At 40.6% G+C, this 24,766-nt stretch overlaps 1 protein-coding gene across 1 annotated transcript in view; it reads left to right on the top strand.

Annotated features, from left to right (window-relative positions):
* The first annotated feature begins 4,053 nt into the window (after nt 1-4,053).
* The window catches only part of POLR3B (RNA polymerase III subunit B), a 109,877-nt gene continuing 89,164 nt past the window's right edge, over nt 4,054-24,766 (top strand). Inside the window, exons 1-9 of the mRNA XM_061125448.1 lie at nt 4,054-4,232; nt 7,822-7,854; nt 10,046-10,102; nt 10,187-10,251; nt 13,742-13,817; nt 15,805-15,905; nt 17,148-17,239; nt 19,107-19,224; nt 20,699-20,807. Coding sequence (XP_060981431.1) covers nt 4,161-4,232; nt 7,822-7,854; nt 10,046-10,102; nt 10,187-10,251; nt 13,742-13,817; nt 15,805-15,905; nt 17,148-17,239; nt 19,107-19,224; nt 20,699-20,807 — 723 coding nt within the window. The 5' untranslated portion in view covers nt 4,054-4,160. The remainder of the gene's footprint in view (nt 4,233-7,821; nt 7,855-10,045; nt 10,103-10,186; nt 10,252-13,741; nt 13,818-15,804; nt 15,906-17,147; nt 17,240-19,106; nt 19,225-20,698; nt 20,808-24,766) is intronic.

Below are 24,766 nucleotides of genomic sequence, written 5' to 3'. Positions count from 1 at the left end.
AGACACAGGTTAAGGTCACAGAGTTGATAATCAACTTGAACCCAAAGAGTCTAACCCTGGAATGTGTTAACTACTTGCTATATTGGTTGCCTTAGATCATGCAATCAAAGGTATGTTTCTGTTGTAATGCCACCAAATGCTGTTTACTTCTCTGCCTCTGTTTCCTGTTGCCCTTCCCTTTCGTCTTCATTGAAAACTTACCAGGAGAGAGAAAATGATTGGGTCTATTTGCCACTAGTCACTATGGATACCCCTCCCCAACTCTCTTCCCTTTGGTGGGAGGGGGGGTCTCATAAGGAGCTCCGTGCCCCCTCCCCGCCCCCTGCCTTAGGTGGTTGTCTTTAGCTGGTTGCCGGCCCGTCGGTTTTGACAGGATGACGAGGTAACATGACACAAAGCCAAGGCTTTTCAGAGAAAGACCTATGGGTCTGGCAGGCAACTAGAGGTTTTGGGCCATCCAGTCTTGCTCAAAATGCAAAATGTTCTCTGATTACAGTAGAGACTTCTTTCCCGGCTTCTCCTTGCCTTGCTGGTTGTGAAACAATAGACTTCCAGGATCCCCTTTGCCCATGCCTTTTCAGACTGAAGAACCCTTATTCCTGCTCCAACATTGTTCTGGGCTTTCTCTAGTTCTGCTATCCGTTTATTCAAATATAGAAATCAGGATCACTTATTTTTTTCCCCCAGTCTGAATGTACCAAGGTTTTTAAGGAGAGAGGGTCATTTTTTTCTTTTGTTTTCTAGTGTCTTCAAGTTGAAGCCTCTCAAGTTCTAATTTCTTTAGCATGGAATAAATGACAATTTCTGGTGTTATCTATAGACATGTCCCTAGACAGGCCCTGTGGGAGAACTACACTCAGCTGTCACATGTGTTGATAGTATTATGCACTCCACACTCCCATGTTGTTTTGCTCAGGCTGTCTTTCTCTGCTTGATGTCTTCTACCCGATCCATTCAGCCGGTGTCACAATAGAGTGGTTTAAAACATGGGCTCTGGGGTCAGGTAAGTGAGGATTTAAATTCCAACCATGCTTGGCAAATTTCTCAAACCTTATGAGCCTTAGTCTCCTCACCTGGCAAAATGGGGATTACCATACTTCTCTCCCTTGATTATTAAATCAGAGAATGTACAAAAAGTGGTTATTCCAATGCCTGACAAAGAGCAAACAGTCAACAGAAACACTCCATAACGTTCCAGGGCCCAGCTCTGACACCTCTGCTTTCCCTTTTTCCTTGCTCTTCTTTAACTGATGTTCATGGTTCTCCTCCCTTTGGTCACTTTCCCATCTGGGAACCACAACACTTCATACCTAGGTGATGGGATAGTATTCCAAGATGTCAACCATTTTTCTGTGATTTCCTTTCCCTAATTGCCCAGTCCTCTACATTCAAACCACCAAGTCTTTTGTGTACCAATACTTCAGGAAAAGGAAAGCAGAAAACAGAAATCAGGAGACTGTTTCTGGCCTTTTGAATTAAAAAATCCAGCCCCTTAGGGCAGCAGTCCCCAAACATTTTGGCACCGGGACGAGTTTTGTGGAAGACAATTTTTCCATCGACTGGGGCAGGGGGTGGTTTCAGGATGTTTCAAGTGCATTACATTTATTGTGCATTTTATTTCTATTGTTATTACATCAGCTATACCTCAGATCATCAGGCATTAGATCCTGGAGGTTGGGAACCCTTGCCTTAGGGGATCAGAAAGACAATGGATTTGACCCCAGGATGCAAACGCCCCTACCTCAGGGACCAGGCAGGTGTAAACAGGGTGGACACCACCCGCTTAGTGTCAGCCAATTGTTCCCATGTAGGACTCTGGGACCACTGCTACCAGATCCTCCTCAAGAGAAACTTTTAAAAAATCAGAATTTTAAAAAGCATTACATGAAAAATTGAACTTCTCACTCAATGCATGTTTTTTTTTCCCCCAAATCATTTATTTAACACAACTTTACTGAGGAACAAACAAAGAGTTAGAACCTGAAAAGATGAAGACAAGACAGTCCCTGTTCCAGGTGCTCGCTGTCAGAAGGAGAGGTAAACACACAAACAGGCTGTGGGATCGAGTGATAACCTTATGTTACATGACGTTACAGAGTGATTCTCAACTGTGATCACTGGGCCAGCAGCATCAGCATCATCACCTGGGAGCCCATTAGAAATGCAAATTTGCAGGCCCCAGCCCAAACCTACCAAATCAGAAAACCATGCTCATTTTAACAAAAAACAAAACAACAACAAAAAATTAGACTAACCTGGTGCTAGGGATGCGTGTGTGCATGCCAAGTCACTTTAGTCGTCTCCGACTCTTTGCAACCCCATGGACCATAGCCCGCCAGGCTCCTCTGTCCATGGGATTCTCCAGGCAAGAATACTAGAGTGGGTTGCTGGCCCTCCTTCAGGGGATCTCCCTGACCCAGGGATTGAACCAGTGTCTCCTGCATTGGCAGGCTGGTTGTTTACCACTGTCACCACAAGGGTTAGACATTCAGAATGGCAAATGAATATTTATAAATTTTCGTAATTTACTATGGCAAAATATACTAAAATTTACCATTTCAAGTGCACAGTTCAGTGGTCTTATATACACTCACATTGTTGTGAAACTATGACCATTATCCATTTCCAGAATTTTGTATATTCCTGAACTGAAACTTTGCACATACTAAACAACTGTTGATTCTCTTTTGCCTTCCCCACCTCCCCCAATGGGATTTTTTTCCCCTATTGATTCATGTAAGTTCATTTTAAATGAGGGATACCAGTCCTTTCTCACCTGCCAACTTGTGTGTCTTGAAACCTATTCATGGAGATTTTTAACCATCTGTTCAGAAAATTTTAAATTTTTCACGGAATCCTAAAACTATGGCTAGAATTTTATGATTCAATTTATGAATATTTTCCTTTATGATTTCTGTGTTGCCATGCTTGAAGGCAGTCACCACTCAATGTCATGAATTTGTTCACTTTATATTTCCTTCTAAGGTTGTTAACATTTAAATATTTAATCCATATAGGATTTACTTATATATATATATATATTTTTTCCCTCTCAAAACAGCTAATCAGTGGCTCCAACATCATTTTTTGGAAAAGCATCTTTCCAACTGATTTAAAATGTCACCTTTTCATACTAAATTTATGCTGACATTTACTCCTGGATCCTCTGCCTAGTCCTTTTGGAATATAACACTATGTTTATTGCTGTCCTGTTATGCTCTACTCTCTAGGTAAAGTTAATTCCTCCTCATTTTGTGGTCATTTTAATGATTGTATAAGTAGTCCACCGCACACATACCTTACGTTTTTAAACCAATCCCCACCTACTAGGTATTTGGTATATTTCCTACTTTTCCATACTATACGTGTAGTTTGGGGCTAAATTAAATGAATCCTATGCTTCCGTGGCTCAAGTTGTGCAAATTCTCCTTTTACCCTTTTCTGTGATATATTTTTAAAACAATACGCTTTTTGGCCTCAATTATGGGATAACTGGGGGCTTCCCAGGCAGTGCAGTGTTAAAAAAAAATTCGCCTGTCAGTGCAAGAGAAGCAAGGGACACGGGTTCCGTCCCTGGGTCGGGAAGATCCCCTGGGGGAGGAAAGAGCAGCCTACTCTAGTATTCTTGGGGCTTCCCTGGTGGCTCCGACTGTAAAGAATCTGCCTGTAATGCAGGAGACCGGGGTTCCATTCCTGAGTCGGGAAGATCTCTGGAGCCTAGGAAATCCCATGGACAGAAGAGCCTTGCGGGCTACAGTCCATAGGGTCACAAAGAGTCGACACGACTGAGCAACAAACACTTTCTAGGATAATCCCATAGCAAAGGAGTCTGGCGGGCTCCTAAGGAGTCCCACGGGCTCCTAAGGAGTCGGACTGACACAGGTCGCAGGAACCGACAACCCTGCCTGGCTTTCGGATTACCCACGCGAGACTTCCGATGGACACCAGAGGGCGCAGTTTCCCGGCTCCGCCTCAGCCACATCCGGGTTCAACCGCAGGTTCCGACTGACAGCAGGCGGAACCTTTCTTCCTCCTCTTAAGTTGCGCGGCGGGGACCCTTTAAGCCACCACGCACAGCTCTCCACCGGTACAGCGGATACCTTGACGCCGGGGAGGCGCACGTGATTATTGTGTTTGCTGCTTACTTCATCGTGAGTAGCATGGACCTGCTTGCGGAAGAGTTTGGGAACCTGACCCCGGAGCAGCTGGCTGCGCCGATCCCAACTGTAGAGGTGAGTGCAGGGTAAATAGCGGAAGGGGCTGTGATGTGTCCCCGAGAGGCGTTGCCCCCAGAGTCCTGGCGGTGGAGCGGGGCGGGCCGCGGCTTCCGCGCATGCTCAGGACTCAGCGCCGGCTCGGGGTTCCGAGGGTTCACTGCCTAGCCGGCCGCTGGACCCACGTGCAATGGTTGAGCTGGGGGAGCCGGCAGGCTCCACGCTGGCCTAGCAGCCCCGCCCACGGCTCCGGAGTTGGAGCCATTCTAGTGTACGTGTGTTGTCAGGGGAGTACTGACTCTCACCCACCTTGGGGGACGTATTGCATCTTTGCTTCCTTGTAAAGGATGCTGAGGTCCAGGGAGCTTAGGTTCCCACCGCTGGCTGTGGTGTTAAAACCAAATCGTCTGAATCCCGGGTTAGTAATTTCTCCTTTTCGCCGGGAACTCAAGTTTGGATTGCAAGAGTATTTTAAGTACCCAGAAAATTTACTCCAAATTTTAAGTGTTTTCTTGGCGAGTACCCCTGTAGCTTTCATCAGCTTCTCAGAAGTTAAGGATAACTGTCTTACTCTGAGCTGCCTGATGAAGTTCAGCTGTTGACGTAATTTTATTTTCTGAAAAGGTACATATAACTTAAAATTTTAGTTGGCATCGGTTGGGGACATGGAGAAATAGTCAAGGGAGAGATTCATGTAGCGGGAACAAGACACTTGAAACCTGGAGGCACGGCCATCTGATAGCTTTGAGAAATAAAAATAAATCCAGTAGTATTGGAGTGTGAAAAAGTAGAGGACAGATTAAAGGTGACAGATAAGGGTCCTGGTTATGAAAGGTTTTGTTAGACATCTGAAGGAGGCCTAGATGCTATTGACAGGTTTAAGCAGGAGAATGACTGACAAGATCAATGAATGTATTTCTTTATAATCATTCTGCAAATTACATTCTTAGGAATTACAATCAGTCTGTTAGATTCAGTCTGAGTGCCTTCGTACATGCTGATTTTCATCAGGCAATACTGGGTTTGTAACTTTGTTTGTTTGTTTATTTTTTATTGGAGTATAGTTGGTTTGAATTTTTAACTCTTGAACTGCTATTTAAGAGCCAGCATTTACTGAGCACTTACCATGCGCCGACTCTGTTCAAACCTAATGAGCATTATCTTATTTAATCCTCTGAAGCAAGTAATATTTTTGTCCCATTTTGCCAATGAAGATTTTTAAGACCCAGAGAAGTAACTAAGCCAGTGTCAGAAGGCCATTAAGTGACTGTTGGGGATTTCGGATTTCAGCAGACTCCAGAGCTCCTTACCTTAACTGCTGACTGAATTGCTTCTCCAGAGAGCTGCAGGATTTCTGTTTCTTCTCTGAATTTGCACAGCCATGAAGGGACCAGTAACATACTTCCAGTCTTTTGATTTAGAAATAAGAGTTCCTCTTCCTGACCCTCTGCATCCAGTCCACCATCCTGTCTGAAGGGCCCCAACTACAAAATGTACTCAATTCTGACATTCCCACTGTTCTCCAAGTCAGCCACTGTCATCTCTTACTTCCTTGGCTTCTTATTTGTCCCATTCCAGTCTATTCTCTGCTCTGTCGCCAGGGCCATCAGTTTAAACCTGCAGATATGTTCACATTGCTCCCTTGGTTAAAATTCTTCAGTCTGCCCATTGCTCTCAGGGCAACAAAATCTAGTCTTTACCATATTGTTAAGGCTTTTCTCAATCTGGCCACTGCTTACTTCTCTAACTTGTTTCTCCCTACCTGTCCCCTCTCCACTCCAACTCCTCAGGCTCTTTCTACTCTCCTCATGTAGTCCATTGTGGTCTGTCTTTCGTTCTTGTTTGTAGATTTACATCCAGTAAAATGCAGAAGTACTTACGTAGTGTTCATTTACATTAGTTTTTGCAGTTATGTATACCCAAACAACTACCACCCCATACAAGATATAGAACATTTTCATCGTTGCAGAAAGTGCCCTTTTCAGTCTGAGCTCTGTGCCACCATTTGATTCCTGTCATCATAGGTTAGTTTTGCCAGACTCTTTCTTTTGTGTGTGTGCGTGTTGATGTTTGGTAGAAACCAACAAAATTCTGTAAAAGCAATTATCCTTCAATTAAAGAAAAAAAATTTTTTTAAAAAGATGACTTTTTTAAAGAGTAGTTTTAAGTTCAGAGCAAAATTGAGAGGAAGGTATAGAGATTTTTCTATTTACCCCTGCCCCGACTTACCTCTTCTTAAAAAATGTTTTTCCATTTTCCAAATTGTCTGCCTCCCTCTCTGGCCACTCCTTGATTCTCTTTGCTCAGTGTGCTTTCTGCTGCTCTAAATGGTGGAGTGTTTCTGATCTCACATCATGGAGCTCCTCTCCACCTACACTCTGCAGGTGATCTCATCTGTTTCATGACTTCCCCTGCCATCCATCTGCTGACTTTCCCTGATTTAGGTCTCCAGGCCACTCTTCCAAGTTCCAGACTCATTTGTTGTCTATTTGGCATCTCCACCTGCATGTCTAATGGATATCTCAAACTTAACCTGCCCCCAGCCATGTTAAGAAGGTCTCCCCTTCATGCTAAACCTGCTGCCCCGGCAGCATCCCTGTCTCCTCATCTCCAGAAATGGCAGCACTAGGGTGTCAGCCTCAATTCCTCTTTCTCAGATTCCTGCATCTCATCTACTATCAAGTCCTGTTGACTAACTTCACATCGTGTTTTCCTTGGCAACAGTTTCTCACTATCTGTATTGTTGTCAGCCTAGAGTATTGCAGGAAACTCCTAGATGATCCCTCTGCGTCTAACCGTGTCTTTTCTCACCCCAGCAGCTGGAGTGATCCAGTTAAAATGGATCACATCATCTAGTCACTCTTGTGTTCAAAACCTTCTAGCACTTGTCTATTGCCCAAAGTCAAAAAATTTTACAGTTTCTTACAAGGTCTTACATAATCCTTGGGCTCTTACTCAGAAACTGTGTTTTCTTACTTTAGACTCAGTTCTAACCATTTGTCAGATTTCCCATGAACAGATTAGATACCATTCATAAAGAGTTGTATCATGGTAGGCTGTTTACAATCTCGGGAAGGTGTGAAGAGCAGGCCTAAGAGCTGAACATAGCAGTTTGCAGCTGTTTAAGTAGGTGAACACTGGGTGATATCTTTCTTCAGCCTGGACTCTGCCAGGTGCTAGTTGAGGAAAAATAGGAGGGAGAAAGAACTCCCTTTGAGTTCAAAGACCCAGATTCCCCACCAAACTCTCTGAAACTTACTAATACTTTCCCTTCCTCAAACTGGCAAACCCTGCTTACTCAGGAAGAGGCATGAGAATAAAATAAAGATGAAAAGTGCTTGGAATCTTGAGTCATCAAAAAGAGATTAAAGTATATTCTGTTTAAGAAATCTGTGGTTTATATATGCTTGTGTGTATGCATGTACATGTACAGTACGTATATGATTGCCATAAACAGGTTACAATGTAAAAATTGTTCTTTTTGTTTCCACTTACTTTCTTTTGTTTACTGTAATAAAGTAAGTCACTTTTGGTACATTAAAATAACCTCATGAAAATATTGTGATCGCTGACAGAGTTCTGATACTTTTATTGTTCTGATTCACAGGAAAAATGGCGGCTGCTTCCAGCATTTTTAAAGGTAATTAATATCTAATAACAGTTATTTTTCCAATCAAGAGTCAAGAATTAAGCCTTTTTTTAAAATTAAATTTTTATCACCAACATTTTTTGACTTTGTGCAATTGTGCACTTTTCTAAGTTTTAGAAATATGAGAAATTATAAGGCAGTAACCCTGTCTATAAAGTACTAGGTAGGGGATTGTAATCTAATTTTAGAGGTAGGAAGTAGTTTACATTGTCGCTTGGCATAGGGATAATACAAACCAAAGTGCTGCTGGCAGTAGATTGATGCCACAGGTGGTCAGAAAGGGCCTCCTAAAGGAGGTGAGACGTAAACCACATTCTCAGAGGAGAGGAGGACTTCCCAGTTGGCTCAGTGGCCTGGCAGAGTGTAGTCCATGGGGTTGCAAAAGAGTCGGACACGACTTAGCTGCTAAACAACAAGGAGAGGAAAGGAATTACCTAAGCTGAAAGGTAGCGTGCGGGGAACATGGCTTAATAAAAGTCCTCAGGAGGACCCACGGGGTCTGTTGAAAACAGAGTCCAGTCTGCTTGGCTGGAGTGGATGAGTGGTTCGGACAAAGGAAGTACAGATTTTAAGGTTCCTATTATCATTGAATTTCAGTTTTAAAGAGCTTATGCTAAATAGTAGCAGGTTCCACAATGAGAGACCACTTGACACCCAGTAGGATGGCTGTAGTCAAGAAAGAAAGACAATAACAAGTGTTGGTGGGGATGCGAAACAATTGGAACCCTCACACTCTGCTAATGGAGAGGCAGCCACTTTGGAAAACAGCCTGGCAGTTTATCAAATGGTTGAACATAGAGTTACTGTATGATCCTGCAGTTCTACTCCTAGGTATTTACCCAAGAGGAACAAAATCATGTGTCCATGCAAAACTTGTACACAGATGTTCACAGCAGCATTATTTATAATAGCCAAAAATAGAAACAACTCGAATACCAACTGATGGATGGCTAAATGAAATATGATATATCCATACAATGCAATGTTCTTGGCAATAGAAAGTGCCAATACATGCTACCACGTGGATGAATCTTGGAAACATGCTCAGTGAAAGAGTAGAGGGTTGAAAAAAGTGTTGCGTTTTTTCCATCTCAGTTCTGTATTATTGGCAGAAGGGAGCGTGCTGGCAGATGAGGCTGGGAATTGTCAAGGCCAGATTTCTGACCAATTTTTACAGTCCATGGGCTGCTGAAGAGTCTGGAAAGCATGTTTGTGAGAAATAGTGGAAGAGCCTCTTCAGCCTAGAAGAGATGACGTAAAAGAGATGTGATAACTAAATGGACTGTGGTGGAGAAGACATTTTCTTCAGAAAAGACAGTTAAGCCCATGGTGGGGGGGAAACTGCGGGATGTTAGACTACAGATCATTATAAGAGTGAATTTTTCCCCCAACAATCAGGACTATTTCAAAATGGGATAGCTGCTTAGTAAGCCAGTGAGATCCCTCAAAAGAGGTGTAATTAAAGCAGAGGCCCTGTGATGCTTTCTGTTGGGTGTATTCTAGAAGTGTTGAGCTAATTGTGTTTGAACATTAATGTAAAAAGTTGAACACGTTGCAGTCCTTTTAAATCCTGAGACTGGAGTCTGTGTTTAGCATTTCAGGGTTTTTCCTAGCAGCACACACACTGTGTAGCTGTGCTGACTTTTGAGATGAAAGAAAGGCAGTCACTGGAGCTGATCTGTTCGTGGGTCCCTGGGATTCACGTTGCTTCCAATTTTAAATGCATTTATTTTTGGTTTCCTTAATAGAGATCCTTATTTTTCCCCCTCATTCCTCTAAAAGTGGTATGAAAGACCAGATATGGGGAAATCATAAAATTGCTTACATAGGAACAAGAAAAAAAAAAAATAGGCATTGTTTGGGGGTTGGAGAGATGATGCTTGATTGCTGTATTTTTTTCTTGGATTTTCTTTCCTGCCTGATTTGTTAGCTCATGGGGAGTCGTTAGGTGTATATCTTGAATTCCAAACATCAGGTTGTTTTTCAGGGAAGAAAGTTGAGGGTGTTCTAGTAAGATAGAGGAGGAATGGAATGAGGGCATGAAAATAGAAAGTTTTGCAAGTAAAATTCATGGATTTTTTCTGGTCACTTTGGTTTTGGGGAAAATTTATAGATCAGGTTAAAGCCCATTGTGTAATCTGCTCTTTCATTGCTAACCTGCTTTTATTTTTTATCCATTTAGGTGAAAGGCCTTGTGAAACAGCATATAGATTCATTTAACTATTTCATTAATGTAGAGGTAAGCATCAGATCTTGGGAAAGGATATGATTACCAATGAACTGGAAGCCAGAGTCTTTCCTCATGTTACTCCTTCCATTGCAGATAAAGAAAATAATGAAAGCCAATGAAAAGGTTACAAGTGATGCTGACCCCATGTGGTACTTAAAGTAAGGAACCGACTACTGTTAGTTTGGTATTTTGATCATGTTTAACATTTGTGTGTGTGTGTGTGTCTGATATTTTTTTTTATAGTGATTGTAGTTGCTATCACAATTCTTTTAACATAATTCTCCTTTTTTGTTTTGAATAGGAAGATAATTATCAAATGTTCAATTTTTAATTGGTAAGCTAATGATAACAGGTAGAAATGAGTGAAAAGTTACTGAAACTTAGGTTTAAGCCTTTCTTAAAAATAATTTTAGACTTAAAGAATTACAAAAATAGGACAGAGTTCCCATGTTACCCTTCACCCAATTTATGCTGATGTTAACATCTTATGGAGTCATAGCACAATTAGCCACACTGGGAAATCAGCACTGATGCAATACTGTCAGCTAATGTTAGCTTTCCCACAGATGTCCTTTATCTGGTCCAGGATTCAGTCCAGGACCTGCGTTAGGTCCGGGTGGCAGATGTCTCCTTTGTTCTCTCCAGCCTGTGGCAGCTCGTCAAGTTCTCTTAGTCTTGGTCTTTCACGTGACCTTGACATGCTTTTGACCTTGACACTTTTGAAGAATTCTGGTCAGTTGTTTTGTAGAAGGTCCTCACTTTGGGTGTGTGCATTGTTTGCTCATGGCTACGATGGTTTTTGCCTTTTTGGCCTCGGAAGCGATGCTTTGTGTCTCTCACTGCACCATGTCAGGTGGTATAGATGTCAGTCTGTTTTATTATTGGTGATTTCAACTTCGTTCACTTGGTTAAGGTGGTATCTTCCAGGTTTCTCCACAGTAAAGTTACTGTCTTTCCTTTGCTAATCAGTCACTGTCTTACAGGGTGATCCTTTGAGACTATGCAAGTGTCTTATTTGTCACACTGTTTTACCTACTACTTTAGCATGCATTGGTGGTTTTTACCTTTAAAAGTAATTACTTTGGTATTTACCTAGTGGCCAGTATCTTTTTCTATCATTCCTTCTAGATTAATGTTAGAATTCTACTGTGAGAAGACCTTTTTTCTTCCCCTCAGTTTCTATCTGTTCACTTCAGTTTAGTTCAGTTCAGTCGCTCAGTTGTGTCCGATTCTTTGCAACCCCACGGACTACAGCACGCCAGGCCTCCTTGTCCATCATCAGCTACCGGAGTCTACTCAAACTCATGTCCATTGAGTCGGTGATGCTATCCAACCATCTCATCCTTTATCGTCCCCTTCTCCTCCCTCCTTCAATCTTTCCCAGCATCAGGGTCTTTTCAAATGAGTCAGTTCTTCACATCAGGTGGCCAAAGTATTGGAGTTTCAGCTTCAGCATCAGTCTTTCCAACGAATATTCAGGACTGATTTCCTTTAGGATGGACTGGTTGAATCTCCTTGCAGTCCAAGGGACTCTCAAGAGTCTTCTTCAACACCGCAGTTCAAAAGCATCAGTTCTTCGGCGCTCAGCCTTCTTTATAGTCCAGCTCTCACATCCATACATGACTACTGGAAAAACCATAGCTTTAACTAGATGGACCTTTGTTGGAAAAGTAATGTCTCTGCTTTTTAATAAGCTGTCTAGGTTGGTCATAACTTTTCTTCCAAGGAGCAAGCGTCTTTTAATTTCATGGCTGCAGTCCCCATCTCCAGTGATTTTGGAGCCCCCCAAAATAAAGTCTGTCACTGTTTCCAATGCTTCCCCATCTGTTTGCCATGAAGTGATGGGACCGGATGCCATGATCTTAGTTTTCTGAATGTTGTTTTAAGCCAGCTTTTTCACTCTCCTCTTTCACTTTCATCAAGAGGCTCTTTAGTTCTTTGCTTTCTGCTATAAGTGTGGTGTCATCTGCATATCTGAGGTTATTGATATTTCTTCTGGAAATCTTGATTCCAACTTGTGCTTTATTCAGCCTAGCACTTCTCATGATGTACTCTTCATTTAAGTTAAATAAGCAGGGTGGCAATATACAGCCTTGACGTACTCCTTTCCCAATTTGGAACCAGTCTGTTCTGTGTCCAGTTCTAACTGTTGCTTCTTTACCTGCATACAGATTTCTCAGGTGGTCTGGTATTCCCATCTCTTTCAGAATTTTCCATAGTTTATTGTGATCCACACAGTCAAAGGCTTTGGCATAGTCAATAAAGCACATGTTTTTCCTGGAATTCTCTTGCTTTTTGGATGATGCACCGGATGTTGGCAATTTGATCTCTGGTTCCTCTGCCTTTTCTAAGTCCAGCTTGAACATCTGGAAGTTCACAGTTCATGTATTGCTGAAGCCTGGCTTGGAGAATTTTGAGCATTACTTTGCTAGCGTGTGAGATGAATGCAATTGTGTGGTAGTTTGAGCATTCTTTGGCATTGCCCTTCTTTGGGATTGGAATGAAAACTTACCTTTTTCAGTCCTATGGCCACTGCTGAGTTTTCCAAATTTGTTGGCATATTGAGTGCAGCACTTTCACAGCATCATCTGTTAGGATTTGAAATAACTCAACTGGAACTCCATCACCTCCTCTAGCTTTGTTCGTAGTGATGCTTCCTAAGGCCCTCTTGACTTAGCATTCCAGGATGTTTGACTCTGGGTGATTGATCACACCATTGTGATTATCTGGGTCATGATATTCTTTTTTGTATAGTTCTTCTGTGTATTCTTGCCACCTCTTCTTAATATCTTCTGTTTCTGTTAGGGCCATACCATTTCTATCCTTTATTGAGCCCATCTTTGCATGAAATGTCCCCTTGGTATCTCTAATTTTCTTGAAGAGATCGCTAGTCTTTCCTGTTCTATTGTAATTTTATTTAAATCAGTATGCACTCGTACATGGTTATTTTATTATTTACATCATAATCCAGCACTGTCATTATTTTATTTCTCAAATAGTCCCAGATTTGGCCATAGGAAGCTTCCATCGAGTTGACCTTTTAACATGCCCCTGTTTCGAGCACTCCTTTACTTTCTGGTACCATGAGATGTGGTTCATGTAGTATTTTCCCTGTTCCAGCCTGGAATCAATCATTTTTCCAAGTATCCTTAGTCTCCTTTATTGGAGAGTAGTGTTTTAGACACCAAGATTTGGGTACTGAAGTCTCAGTAGACAGAGCTATACCTATTGTTTATTCAATCCTAGGATACATAGAAAGTAGTTTCAGAATTGTTAATTCACCACTCTGTGAGAATAAAATTTACTAATATTTGTATGTTGCCTTTCTTACAAGAATGATAGCAAACTATAGATACTCTTGCATTTGCTTTTTTTCTTAAGTATCATTTTTAGGAAGCTATAATTTCAGTATTTTTGTTGAGAGATTTACCGTATTTTTTTAAAAAGTCAGCTTGATGGTATTTCCTCTCCTTTGTAAACCGTGTGTTCTATGACTTAAGGATCTCCAATTGTAGTTTTTTAATTTGCCATCCTGTGCAAGATAAGCATTTCTGAAAAGTGTAATCTTGTATTTGGAGGGAAAATAGCTTGATTGTGTATATGTTCTTTGAAGAAGTATAATTGATCCTGGAATAACTTGCCTTTCAGATATCTTAACATCTATGTCGGGCTCCCTGATGTTGAAGAAAGCTTCAACGTAACTAGACCAGTGTCCCCTCATGAGGTAATTACCAACCATAATTTAATTGGATTCATTTGGCTTAATTGGAAGAGTCAGTGCCCTTAAAATATATTCTTAAAAAATGATTTAAAGATAGGGGAAAAAAGTATTCTCCGAAAAGGGAGAAGACAACGAATTCAAAGTAGTTCAAGAAGGCTGAGGCTGCAGCCGTCATAATTCCTCCTGACGCAGAGGAAAGCTCACGGGTGTTACTGCAGTTAGAGAAAGAGGACGAAAAGGTTTCTTGGAGGGATTTTGACTCTTGGAGAGATGGGGAGCGTGGGAGAGCCAGGTGGGTGGGCAGTCATGGGACCCACCGCAAGACTAGGGGTGCAGGTATTACAGGCTCTGCCGTACAACTCTATTCCTACTGATGGCAGAGAGCATCTGAGGGGGACAGAGGGGTCCCTGAGGCAGTTTTGGGGTCCTGTCCAGTTTCATTCACATTTGAAGGGATTGTTAAGACCATGAATGTCTGCCTCTTATGGCTATTACCTTCAGTTCAGTTCAGTCGCTCAGTCGTGTCCGACTCTGCCTCCCCATGAATCACAGCACGCCAGATCTCCCTGTCCATCACCAGGTCCCGGAGTTTACTCAAACTCATGTCCATCGAGTCAGTGATGCCATCCAACCATCTCATCCTCTGTCGTCCCCTTCTCCTCCTGCCCCCAATCCCTCCCACCATAGTTTTATTAAAAAAGAAAACAAGATAATATTTATATAGTACTCTGTACCAGCACCATTCTAAAATAGACATTAACACTTTTAGGAATTAAAGTTACTCACATGACTGAGATACAGAAAATTTATTTAAAACTTAATTGGTAGAGCCAGGATTTGAACACAGGCCAGAGTCCACACTAACCATCATGCCAGCCTGCCTTCTGTCAGGCCTGAAGAAGGCTTGATCTAATTAAATAAATGGTATAAACAATGCTTACTGGTCAATAATAGGGCTTCACAGTAGCTCAGATGGTAGAGAATCTGCCTGCAGTATGGGAGACCCGGGTTTCTGTCTCTGGGGTGGGAAGATCCCCTGGAGAAGGAAATGGCAACCCACTCCTGTGTTCTTGCATGGAGAATTTCATGGATAGAGGAACCTGGCGGGCTACAGTCCATGGGGTTGTGAAGAATTGGACACGACTGAGGTGACTGTTTTAAAACCCTAGGCACAATTAGGCTAGAAAAAAGTTTGTATCTGTCTTTGGTTTAGTAAAAGCCCAAGAGAGGATTCAGCATCATGAACTATATGACAGAGGTTCAGAGGAATTCTCTTTTTGAGACCACAAGCCATCTGATGACCTTCAAGATATTAGAGAAGTCTTTGGAAGATTCTGGTGGGTTTCCTGTGTCCAATCATGGCCCAGGCAAGGGCATCAATTAGTGAGTCACGGCCACTAAAAGTCAAGCTCGCACTGACATTCCAAAAGTGAATGATGTGTTGAGTGATTCGCGCTCTGACAGGCCACTTGCAAAGGAATTTTGTGATATAGTTTAGCTTATTTGAAGAAGACAAGGAGATTCAGTTTAATTTTTTTTAGTTTGTGTGTGTACATACTTCAGTTATGTGTGTGTGTGTATTCAGTCACTGAACTGGTGGTTAACTGTTTTGAGTAAGCCAGCCGCATTGATGACTTTCCAAGGTCCCAGTTTGCAAAGAAGGATCTAATGGCTTCAGATATGTGGGAGGAGACTGGTGATAACATCAGGTCAGGGAGAAGAGACGCAGTCCAAGATTATTGTCCCATTTCTGGGCTGGCAGGGGCAGGGATGCTGTGGCAATGTCTAGATCCGTGGTTGGCATTGTCCCCTCATGGAGAAGGTGAGGTCATAACTCCCAGTTCCCTTAAGGCAGCACGGGGGCAGCTGGGTACCACGGAGGGTCAGAGTCCAGCATGGGCCTTACTTCTGCTTGAGATTGGCTCTTTGAGGCTGTTGGGACCCATTCTTGCCCCAGAGGAGGAGCAGTGATTGTGTGATTCTCTTCCAGTGCCGATTGCGGGACATGACGTACTCCGCTCCCATCACGGTGGATATCGAGTACACCCGAGGCAGCCAGAGGATCATCCGTAATGCCTTACCCATTGGCAGGTGAGGCTGACGCTGCCTGCGTCGTGGCCCTGTGAGGTCACCCCCCGCAGTACTGACACTCTCCTTGCCCCGTTCTCATCTGAACGTGGGGGAAATGGAGCCTACTTCACCAGGTTGCTTTATGGGTCCAGTGAGTCAGTACATGTAAAACTCTTGGAGCAGCGTTCATCACGTTGTTGTATTTCAATTGTGAAGTTAAGGAAACCGCTTCCATTTCCTCCTGTAACTCCAGGCTGTTAGGGAAGCATTTCATTCAACTCTCCTGGGCTTGCCAGTCTTCCTGGTGGAGTTTTGCATATTTTGAATTTTCTTGGAAGAATGAATGTTCATAGCAGTATTTAGGGGAGAAGTTATTTGCCCAGGACAAGTTTGGAAATGATAGCACCAGCTGGCATTTTTGCTGCCTGCTTTTCCTAATTAGAGAAATGTATCAACTCTCCTGTGGAAATGGACCTGATCCACGATATTGTGTGTTTAATGATGATGTTGGACTGTAAACACAATGCAACTAATTGCCACTCAAGTGTTGCCTCTTGCCTCAAAAGAACTTAATAAACATGCATTTGTTTATTATTAGGCCGAGAGCTCAATAAATATCCATTTGTTCATCAGATATGCACCAGCTACCTGGTACTGTCACGTGCTATGCTGGTACCTCTATCAGGTAAATAGAAGATACTTAAGACATTACTCACTTGGCTATATTCTCCTCATTCTTCACTTAGAAAAAGAAATAGGGATATTAAAAAAAATTTAATCTTTGTTTTAGCACAACTGTTTATCAGGGTTAAAAGAGAAGAGCTTCTCTCTTATAAATGGACCAGACTTGTGTCCAGTTAAATGTTAGTTCTTTTTCAGAATTGCCTGGTTAGTTCTGAGAGTCTCTGGTTCCTTACACTTTGATTCATAGTGCTGTCTCTACGTGACTAAGGCGAGTGGCTTTGTTTTCCACGAATGAAGACTTGCCGCCATTTGTTGACAGTCACTCAGGATTGTCTGCAAAGTTGAAGGGAACCGTGGATTTGGGTTTTTGTTTTCTGTACCAGAAAAACGGTGTGCCTGAGGATGCACTTCGTTTTGCTCAGCTCTCCGCCACAATGCCATCCCTCTGCCTCTCCTCAAATGTCCAGCAGGAATGCAGACCCCTCAGTGGTGCGTGCACCGGCCAGCTTGTGTTCTGTTCAGCCTTTCTGCCAGTGACCATCTGAATATGATATTTTCTTTTTCTTTTATTTTAAACAGAATGCCCATAATGCTGCGCAGTTCAAACTGTGTTCTTACAGGAAAAACACCAGCAGAATTTGCTAAACTGAATGAATGTCCTTTAGATCCAGGTAGGTGTGATTTCTTAGATTTCCCCTCTGCCTCCTTCTTTTTTTTTTTTTTTTTTTTTGTTTTTGCTTTTGTTTTGCTCTTGCTGTTGATTTACCATTTTTTTCTCAGAAACAAGATCAGCCTTTCTTCTTTTAGTGAATTAGGATAAAATTTTGTTTGTAAAACATACAGCAGTTTGGTTCCAACTTTACTCTGTTAGTCTGTATTTTTAAAGGTATGTTGTTTCCTCTTTTATTTCAGGCTTAAAACTTCAATACCTCAGTTCAGTTCAGTTCAGTCGCTCAGTCGTGTCCGACTCTTTGTGACCCCATGAACCGCATCACGCCAGGCCTTCCTGTCCATCACCATCTCCCGGAGTTTACCCAAACTCATGTCCATTGAGTCGGTGATGCCATCTGACCATCTCATCTTCTGTTGTCCCCTTCTCCTCCTGCCCTCAATCTTTCCCAACATTCGGATCTTTTCAGATGAGTCAGCTCTTCGCATCAGGTGGCCAAAATATTGGAGTTTCAGCTTCAACATCAGTCCTTCCAATGCACACCCAGGGCGTTCTGGTTTATTGCTATGGTTTATCAAGGCTGTCTCTTTGCTCAATGGTGTTTTTTAGTATGCTTAAAAATTCAAGGATCCTCTCATGAAATTCTTTGTCTGTCTCATCTGAAAAGACACAAGTAGCTCACTTCCGGTTGTTTTGAATGCCGTATCAGGGCAAAAAATGAGTCTTCTGTTTAAATTTTTTAAAGTTATATTTTTGTACTTATTTCTAGGCAGTTTTTTTAAGCTTCATGCTTAGCAGCTTACAGAATGTTATTTTAATTCCTTAATTCATGTTTCACTTTGATTTAGTTTATGGTTAATCTAGTTCCTTTATAGTTGCATATATTGTTTCCCTGATAGCTCAGTTGGTAAAGAATCCGCCTGCAGTGCGGGAGACCTGGGTTCGATCCCTGGGTTGGGAAGATCCTCTGGAGAAGGGAAAGGCTACCCACTCCAGTATTCTGGCCTAGAGAATTCCATGGACTGTACAGACCATGGGGTCACAAAGAGTCAGACATGACTGAGTGACTGATGTAGAATCCCAGAAGGTTTTGGAAAGAGGATAACACAGAATGTGACTTTACTAGAGCAGTAATAGGATGTTTCACAAGTCAAATATATTGCCTTGTTTTTGCTTATATTCTGAATGTAAAACAGTCTCACTTTATCCTGTTCTGAATTGTGTGCAAAAAAGTATAACATAATGTTTTATGAGTTTTGTCAAGTATAGAATATATTTTGGACACCTGCTCTTAATCTGCCATTGTCAGTGATTTGTTGGGAAACTTGGAGCGAATTTTAATTTATACTGAAGATTGTCAGTTATTTCTGTGCTTATAAAATCTGAAGACTAATTTATTTGGCTTTTTTTTAAATTCACTTCTCATATGTCAGGACCTGATGATCCATAGACCAATAAGATGCATTCCTTGTCCTCCAGAAATTTATCTTGTGGCTCATTTGTTTAAATCATGTGCTGAGACTGTTAACAATTTGTAAAACAATATTGACAAACCCCTTTAAATTAAGGAAATGACAGCCTACTCCAGTATTCTTGTCTGGAGAATTCCATGGACAGAGGAGACTGACAGGCTACAGTCCGTGGGATCGCAAAGAGTTGGACACAGCTGAACTACTGTCTCCCAGTACCATACCGTGATGGTATTGAGTTGGCTGAAAAGTTCATTTGGATTTTCCTATAAGATGTTATAGAAAAATACAAATTAACCTTTTGGCCAACCCAGCAGAAAGACTAGGAGCTTGCTGCCATTGCTCAGTCGCACTGTTGGAAGAATGGCTGGTGATGCTTCTCTTGTTTCCCTCTGGCAGGGGGCTACTTCATCGTTAAAGGAGTAGAAAAAGTTATTCTTATCCAAGAGCAACTGTCTAAGAACAGGATCATTGTGGAGGCTGACAGAAAAGGGGCTGTGGGTGCTTCAGTTACCAGGTATGGACGGCAGAGTTGGTGTTCTTACGAAATATTGATTATCCCATTGGTGTTGGATGGCTATCACTGAATACAGAGGTAGCCAGTTATTTCTCTTCTATAACAGGGAGTGTGATATTTAAACTAAACTATCTGTCATTCAATTGGTTGTGTAAGTCTGTATCATAGAGTATTGATTTAAAATTTTCAGTGATGAAAAGTGTGAGACATTGTTCAAAAGGCCATTAGTTATTTTATCCAAGTTGAACTTGGCTGCAGTCCATGGGGTCTCAAAGAGTTGGACACAACTAAGCGACTAACACACACAGCATTAAAGGAACTTTTTCTAAAAGGTAAACATTCTGGGAATAAAAAATATGTGGCATGGTTAAGATGTCAGCATGAAATAGTGTTTCTATTCTGATGCCTTATAATGAACTGCTCAGCTTAGAGTTTCTGAATTTTTCTTTCTGGTGAAGAGGCAGCCAACAATAATGCCTATTTGTTGAGCAGTTAGTAGGAGCCAGAGAGTGTATTAGGTTCGTTACATATATTTGTCACCTTTGCTCTCCAAGATAAGTGCAGTTATTTTCAGGTGAGTAACAGGCCTTGCTCACAGGTTGACATTGACCATCAGAGGAAGCCAACATTTGGATCAAGATGTAATAATTCTGGAACCCACATCTTCCTGTTGTATGCAGCTTTTGAAGCCAGGGCAATCAGGATTTGAATCCCACAGTTGTTTACTAGCCATGAGGCACTTGGGAGTGAAATTACAATACTTAACTTCTCTAAGCTTTGGTTTCTTTCATACATGATTTAGGGATAACACTGCAAAATAAGTTTTAGTATGTAGGAGATTACAGCTAATGTTCATAGAGTGAATAACAGTGCACAGTATGTAATAGGTGATCAGTATGTGTTATTATTGTGGTGGATTAAAGCTAGGAAATGTTTTTAAATCCATTAGGAAAGTTTCAGCTAACTGAGATATCAATAGGAGATTCTTTAGTTTCTTTTGGCTTCACTGTATACCAAAACTGTACTATGTTTTACTGGATTATTATTTTAAAAATTCATACTATGCATTCATTGCCTTGTGGTTTTCCTATTGTGGTGTAGACTCATTTTAAAGTTTTTCTTTTCAAATGTTTAAAATTGATCAGAAATGTATCCCATGTTAGAACAAAGCAGTTCAGGTGGAATCAAAGTGAAGTAGGTTAAAATGAATTGATGATTGTTGCTTATTCACACATAGAACTTCTGTCATAATCTCACAGCTAAAGAAACAATTCTAGTGTTCTAAAATGTTCATGGAAGTGGCAGAGGAGGCTGGAGAGGAGTTATGTGTCTTTCAAAGGTACCTGTTTGGAAGGACCTTACTGATGATCATTGCTGATCACTTGAATCTTATTGATTGTTAGTTATTGCTCTTGCATGTTACTAGCTTGAAACTAGGTGGGGATGTAGTTTAACCAACTGTGTTTTCTTATAGCTCTACTCATGAGAAAAAAAGCAGAACCAATATGGCTGTGAAACAAGGACGGTTTTATTTGAGACATAATACTTTGTCAGAAGATATACCTATTGTCATCATATTTAAGGTGAGTTTTCAAGTATCGTCTGAAAATTATAAAGAATTCTTTTATACTTTTATTTTTATATATAGGTTAGAAAAATTGAGCCTGCAAATATCTTCTGAAAATTATAAATAATTTTTTATGGTTTATTTTCATATATAGGTAGAAAATTGAGCACAAGGAGTTCTAGGAATGTAAAGATTTATGACATAGAGAAATTATCAGGCATGTAATATAAATTGAAAGCTAGTGAGGCTGGGGTTCAAGTATTTTTAAAAGTAGTGATCTGTTCTTTAAAATGGAAACACGATAAGGAATTCCAAAGATACAAAAGGATGTATAGTAATGAGTAGGCCTCTCACCCACATTTCCTAAAAATGTAGTTGTCCTACCCAGGAACACCGGTTTCTGGTGCAGCCCTCTAGAGGTAGTCTATGCATGTACAGCACCTGAGTATGTTGTAGGTTTATGTTTTGTTTTTCGCTTACATTGGAGAAGGAAATGGCAACCCACTCCAGTACTCTTGCCTAGAAAATCCCATGGACAGAGGAGCCTGGTAGGCTACAGTCCCACGGGATCACAAAGAATTGGACACGAGTGAATGATTTCACTTTCTTTCACTTTTACTTACATACACTGCACCCTGTTTTCCACTTAGCTTGTTTTCTTTTTTTGTAACTTACATCTTAGAGTTTTATTAGTTCATACGCAGCTACTTTTTTTTTTTTTTAATGGTTCCATTTATAAGTGTACAATAATTTTTCTTATCAATGGACACACAGCTCTTGCTGTTTCAAAGCTGCTGTAATATTTTATTCAGGGCAAGGATATCTGTAGGCTAAGTTTCTAGAAGTGTAATTTTCTAGGTCAAAGAGGATGATCTGAGTCTTTTGTTCTTTTTTATGGACTTCAGGATTCCTGTGAATTTTTTCATAGATAACGAACCTTTAAGCTAAAGCTGATTTTTTAAAATTTTCTTTGTGAATTGTTGACTTAGAATCCAAAAGACATTTTCCTGTAGAAATGATGTTCAAGTGATATTTACTGTGTAGTCACTGAGTTGTGTCCGACTCTGCAGCCCCATGGACTGCATCATGGCAGGCTTCCCCGTCCGTCACCATCTCCTGGAGCCTGCTCAAACTCATGTCCACTGAGAATTTTAAAATTTACTTCTTATTACCTTTCTTTGAAGTTTATGTTATTTGTAATTATAATTTTTGTAAAAGACAAAGTAATTCTGTCTTTTCTTGAAGGGAATCCCACATTGCCCAACGCAGTATCTTGTGTACATAGTGAGGTTTAGTGGATAAATTTTACCTATGTGAGATTACATCTCCAGCAGAGGGCAGTATGTTACCATGCATCAGAAGGACTTTTATGGACAATTTCAGAGTTTATAAAGATGTGTAGGACTGCTTTCCTTAGACCAGAAATTATAAATTAATTATAATGCAGATACTGTTATGTCACGCATATGGAAAATGGATCATTAGACACATGCATGCATTAAAACCAGAAAACTTTTAAATACTTCACCTGCGTAGGTGACAAAAGTTTGGTAAGACAGTTTTTTCTGTCAAATTTAATATTATGTTGTAAATGTATACATATATTCATAGCTGACTTAAATCCTTTCTAGAATCAGGCTATAAGTTAATAATGTGCATTTTTATGCAGCCAGTAGTTGAGATTTCCGGCTTCTCCCTTTCTGATTGTAAAATAGTCCTTACATTGAATTGAGAAAGTCACTAAAAAGTGTAACAACATTGGATAAAGTTTTTTAAGACCTTTTTTCCTTTGCTTTTGAAAAAGTATACACATTGATTTTATTTTACTTTTTTCACTTAGCAATGAATTTTGAATAACTTTCCTCATCTATAAATGAAATCCACACCATTATTTTTACTAGGTATTGTATAGAATTCATGTATATGATATAATCTGTTTAAGCAAATTCCTATAGTGGGACATGTAGGTGTCTTTTTTTGCTAAATTTTCACTCTTATGCACAGCACTGGAGGTCCGTGTACATACATGTTTGTGTGTGTTGCTGATTATTTTGTGAGACTTAATTCCTGGGAGTGGGATTATATATTTTTTTAAAAACTTGTACATGTTGTTTAATTTTTCCCCTAAATGTATTCATTACATTTTAATCAGCAGTGTATACTAAAATAAATATTTGAAAATTTTTAGGTCAAATAAATACATTGGTCACACATTGTCACTTTTTTTGGGTCTCTCACTAGAGTTGTTTTAATGAACTTGCTTATTAACCACTGTTAAGACCTTCCCATTTGGGAGGCAGCATAGAATGAATATTCCATGTCTTACAATCAGGCAGATCTAGGTTGATTTCCAGTCTCTTCACTTACTAGTCTGTGTGGCCTTGGATAGATTTCCCAGTCTTCCTGAGTCTTGGATAACTCATCTAAAGTGAGCATTTTACCTAAGGGGGGTTCTTTAAAGAGCAAATGAGATAATATATTTTTTGCAAAGTAGACTGCATAGAAAAACAATGCTATTTCTTTTTAGTGAGTCCTCTTTACACATTTAACGTCAGAAGCCTGGGAAAATAAAGTAGGCTACCAGAAAAGCCACATCATTTCTCTTTTTGTGCTGTGTGGCCCTAACACAGACCTTGACAGTCATTAGGACTTGATGGTTGTTGACTGTAGCCAACAATTGGCTAAAAGTGACAGAAGCAGCAGGGTTTCCTGACTCCATGCTGAGTCTGAATATGACGGGTAAAGCTTTTAAGACCTAGATCAGCCTTATTTATGGACTTGAATCACAATAAAGGTTCTCCTGCCCATGAATCTTCCCCACTTTTATTTTTTGTACCCCTCAGTATTCAGCAATTGTGCTGTGACGGCATCTGCAGCCTGAAGATTTTTATGGAAAAAGAGGACAGATATCAAGGGGGCTGGGCATTGCACAATTTTGAAATTTTTGGTCTTTAAAGAGAAAAAAAATTACAGCGTTCAAGTGAGTGAATGCAGTTCTTTTGTTATCTGCGTGGACTGCTTCTGGTAATGATAGGTTGACTTCTGTCTAAAGAAAAATCACTGGTTTCTGAATGTTAGATATTTTAAGAACTTACCTTTTCCCTACTTCACATAATATGTTGCAACATATCACCATTAGCTTGTGTATCATTCTCTTCTGCTCATTAGTATTCTTTCTGTCTCTAAAATTCACACTTTTAGTCACACTGAGTGGATATCCAAGGAGAAGACTTCCTGCCACTTTTTAAAGAGCACGTCCTCTTATTTTTGTTCTTATTGCTGATCGCCAGACTGGGTGACCTTCCGTGGAATCGTATTATCTGCTATTTTTTCATGAGGTTATTGAATAGCCTTCACTTTTGACTTACTCGTTAGGTGAAATGATTTTAAATATCTGGAGTACAAAGAGTTCCATATAAAGCTGGTTTTCAGATGTCTAAATTATGTCTGTAGAGCAAAATGGTTGAGCATTTTGCTATCGTTTCCATAGCAATATGTCATTTATTTGTAGCTGTGACTTCCGAAGGCTAAATAGTCATAAAGTTACTTCCATCTTTGGAGCTGGAGCACTATTGATGACGACCTGACTGAGTTATCACCCTGTGTTTCAGTGATCTGATATAGGAAGAGTTTAGGGCTTTTAGAGCTAAGCTTTGCCACAGATCATTCTTTCTGCATATATGGTGTCATTTACTGTGTGACGTATCTTTGGCATATCTTTGTTTCATAGTTTAAAAATATTTGGAAGGCCTAAGCAGTCTGTTTAGATTCATGTTAGGCCATTCGAGAGTTTTGTGCAGTTACAGACTTGCTCCTTAGATCAGCATCAGGACAATTTGAAGTGGCAGCTTCAAGGGACGACTCCTTCAGTATTATTAAACACCAAAAGAGACAATCAAGAACACTGTCTTTTTTGCTTGGAGATTACTGAGCTAAAGAGTATTAAGGTGACATACGGTGACCTTCATGTGTTTA

Source organism: Dama dama, chromosome 22 (genome assembly GCF_033118175.1).
Source record: "Dama dama isolate Ldn47 chromosome 22, ASM3311817v1, whole genome shotgun sequence".
In the NCBI taxonomy this organism is placed as follows: domain Eukaryota; kingdom Metazoa; phylum Chordata; class Mammalia; order Artiodactyla; family Cervidae; genus Dama; species Dama dama.
This window is presented reverse-complemented; position numbering and strand designations above follow the sequence as displayed.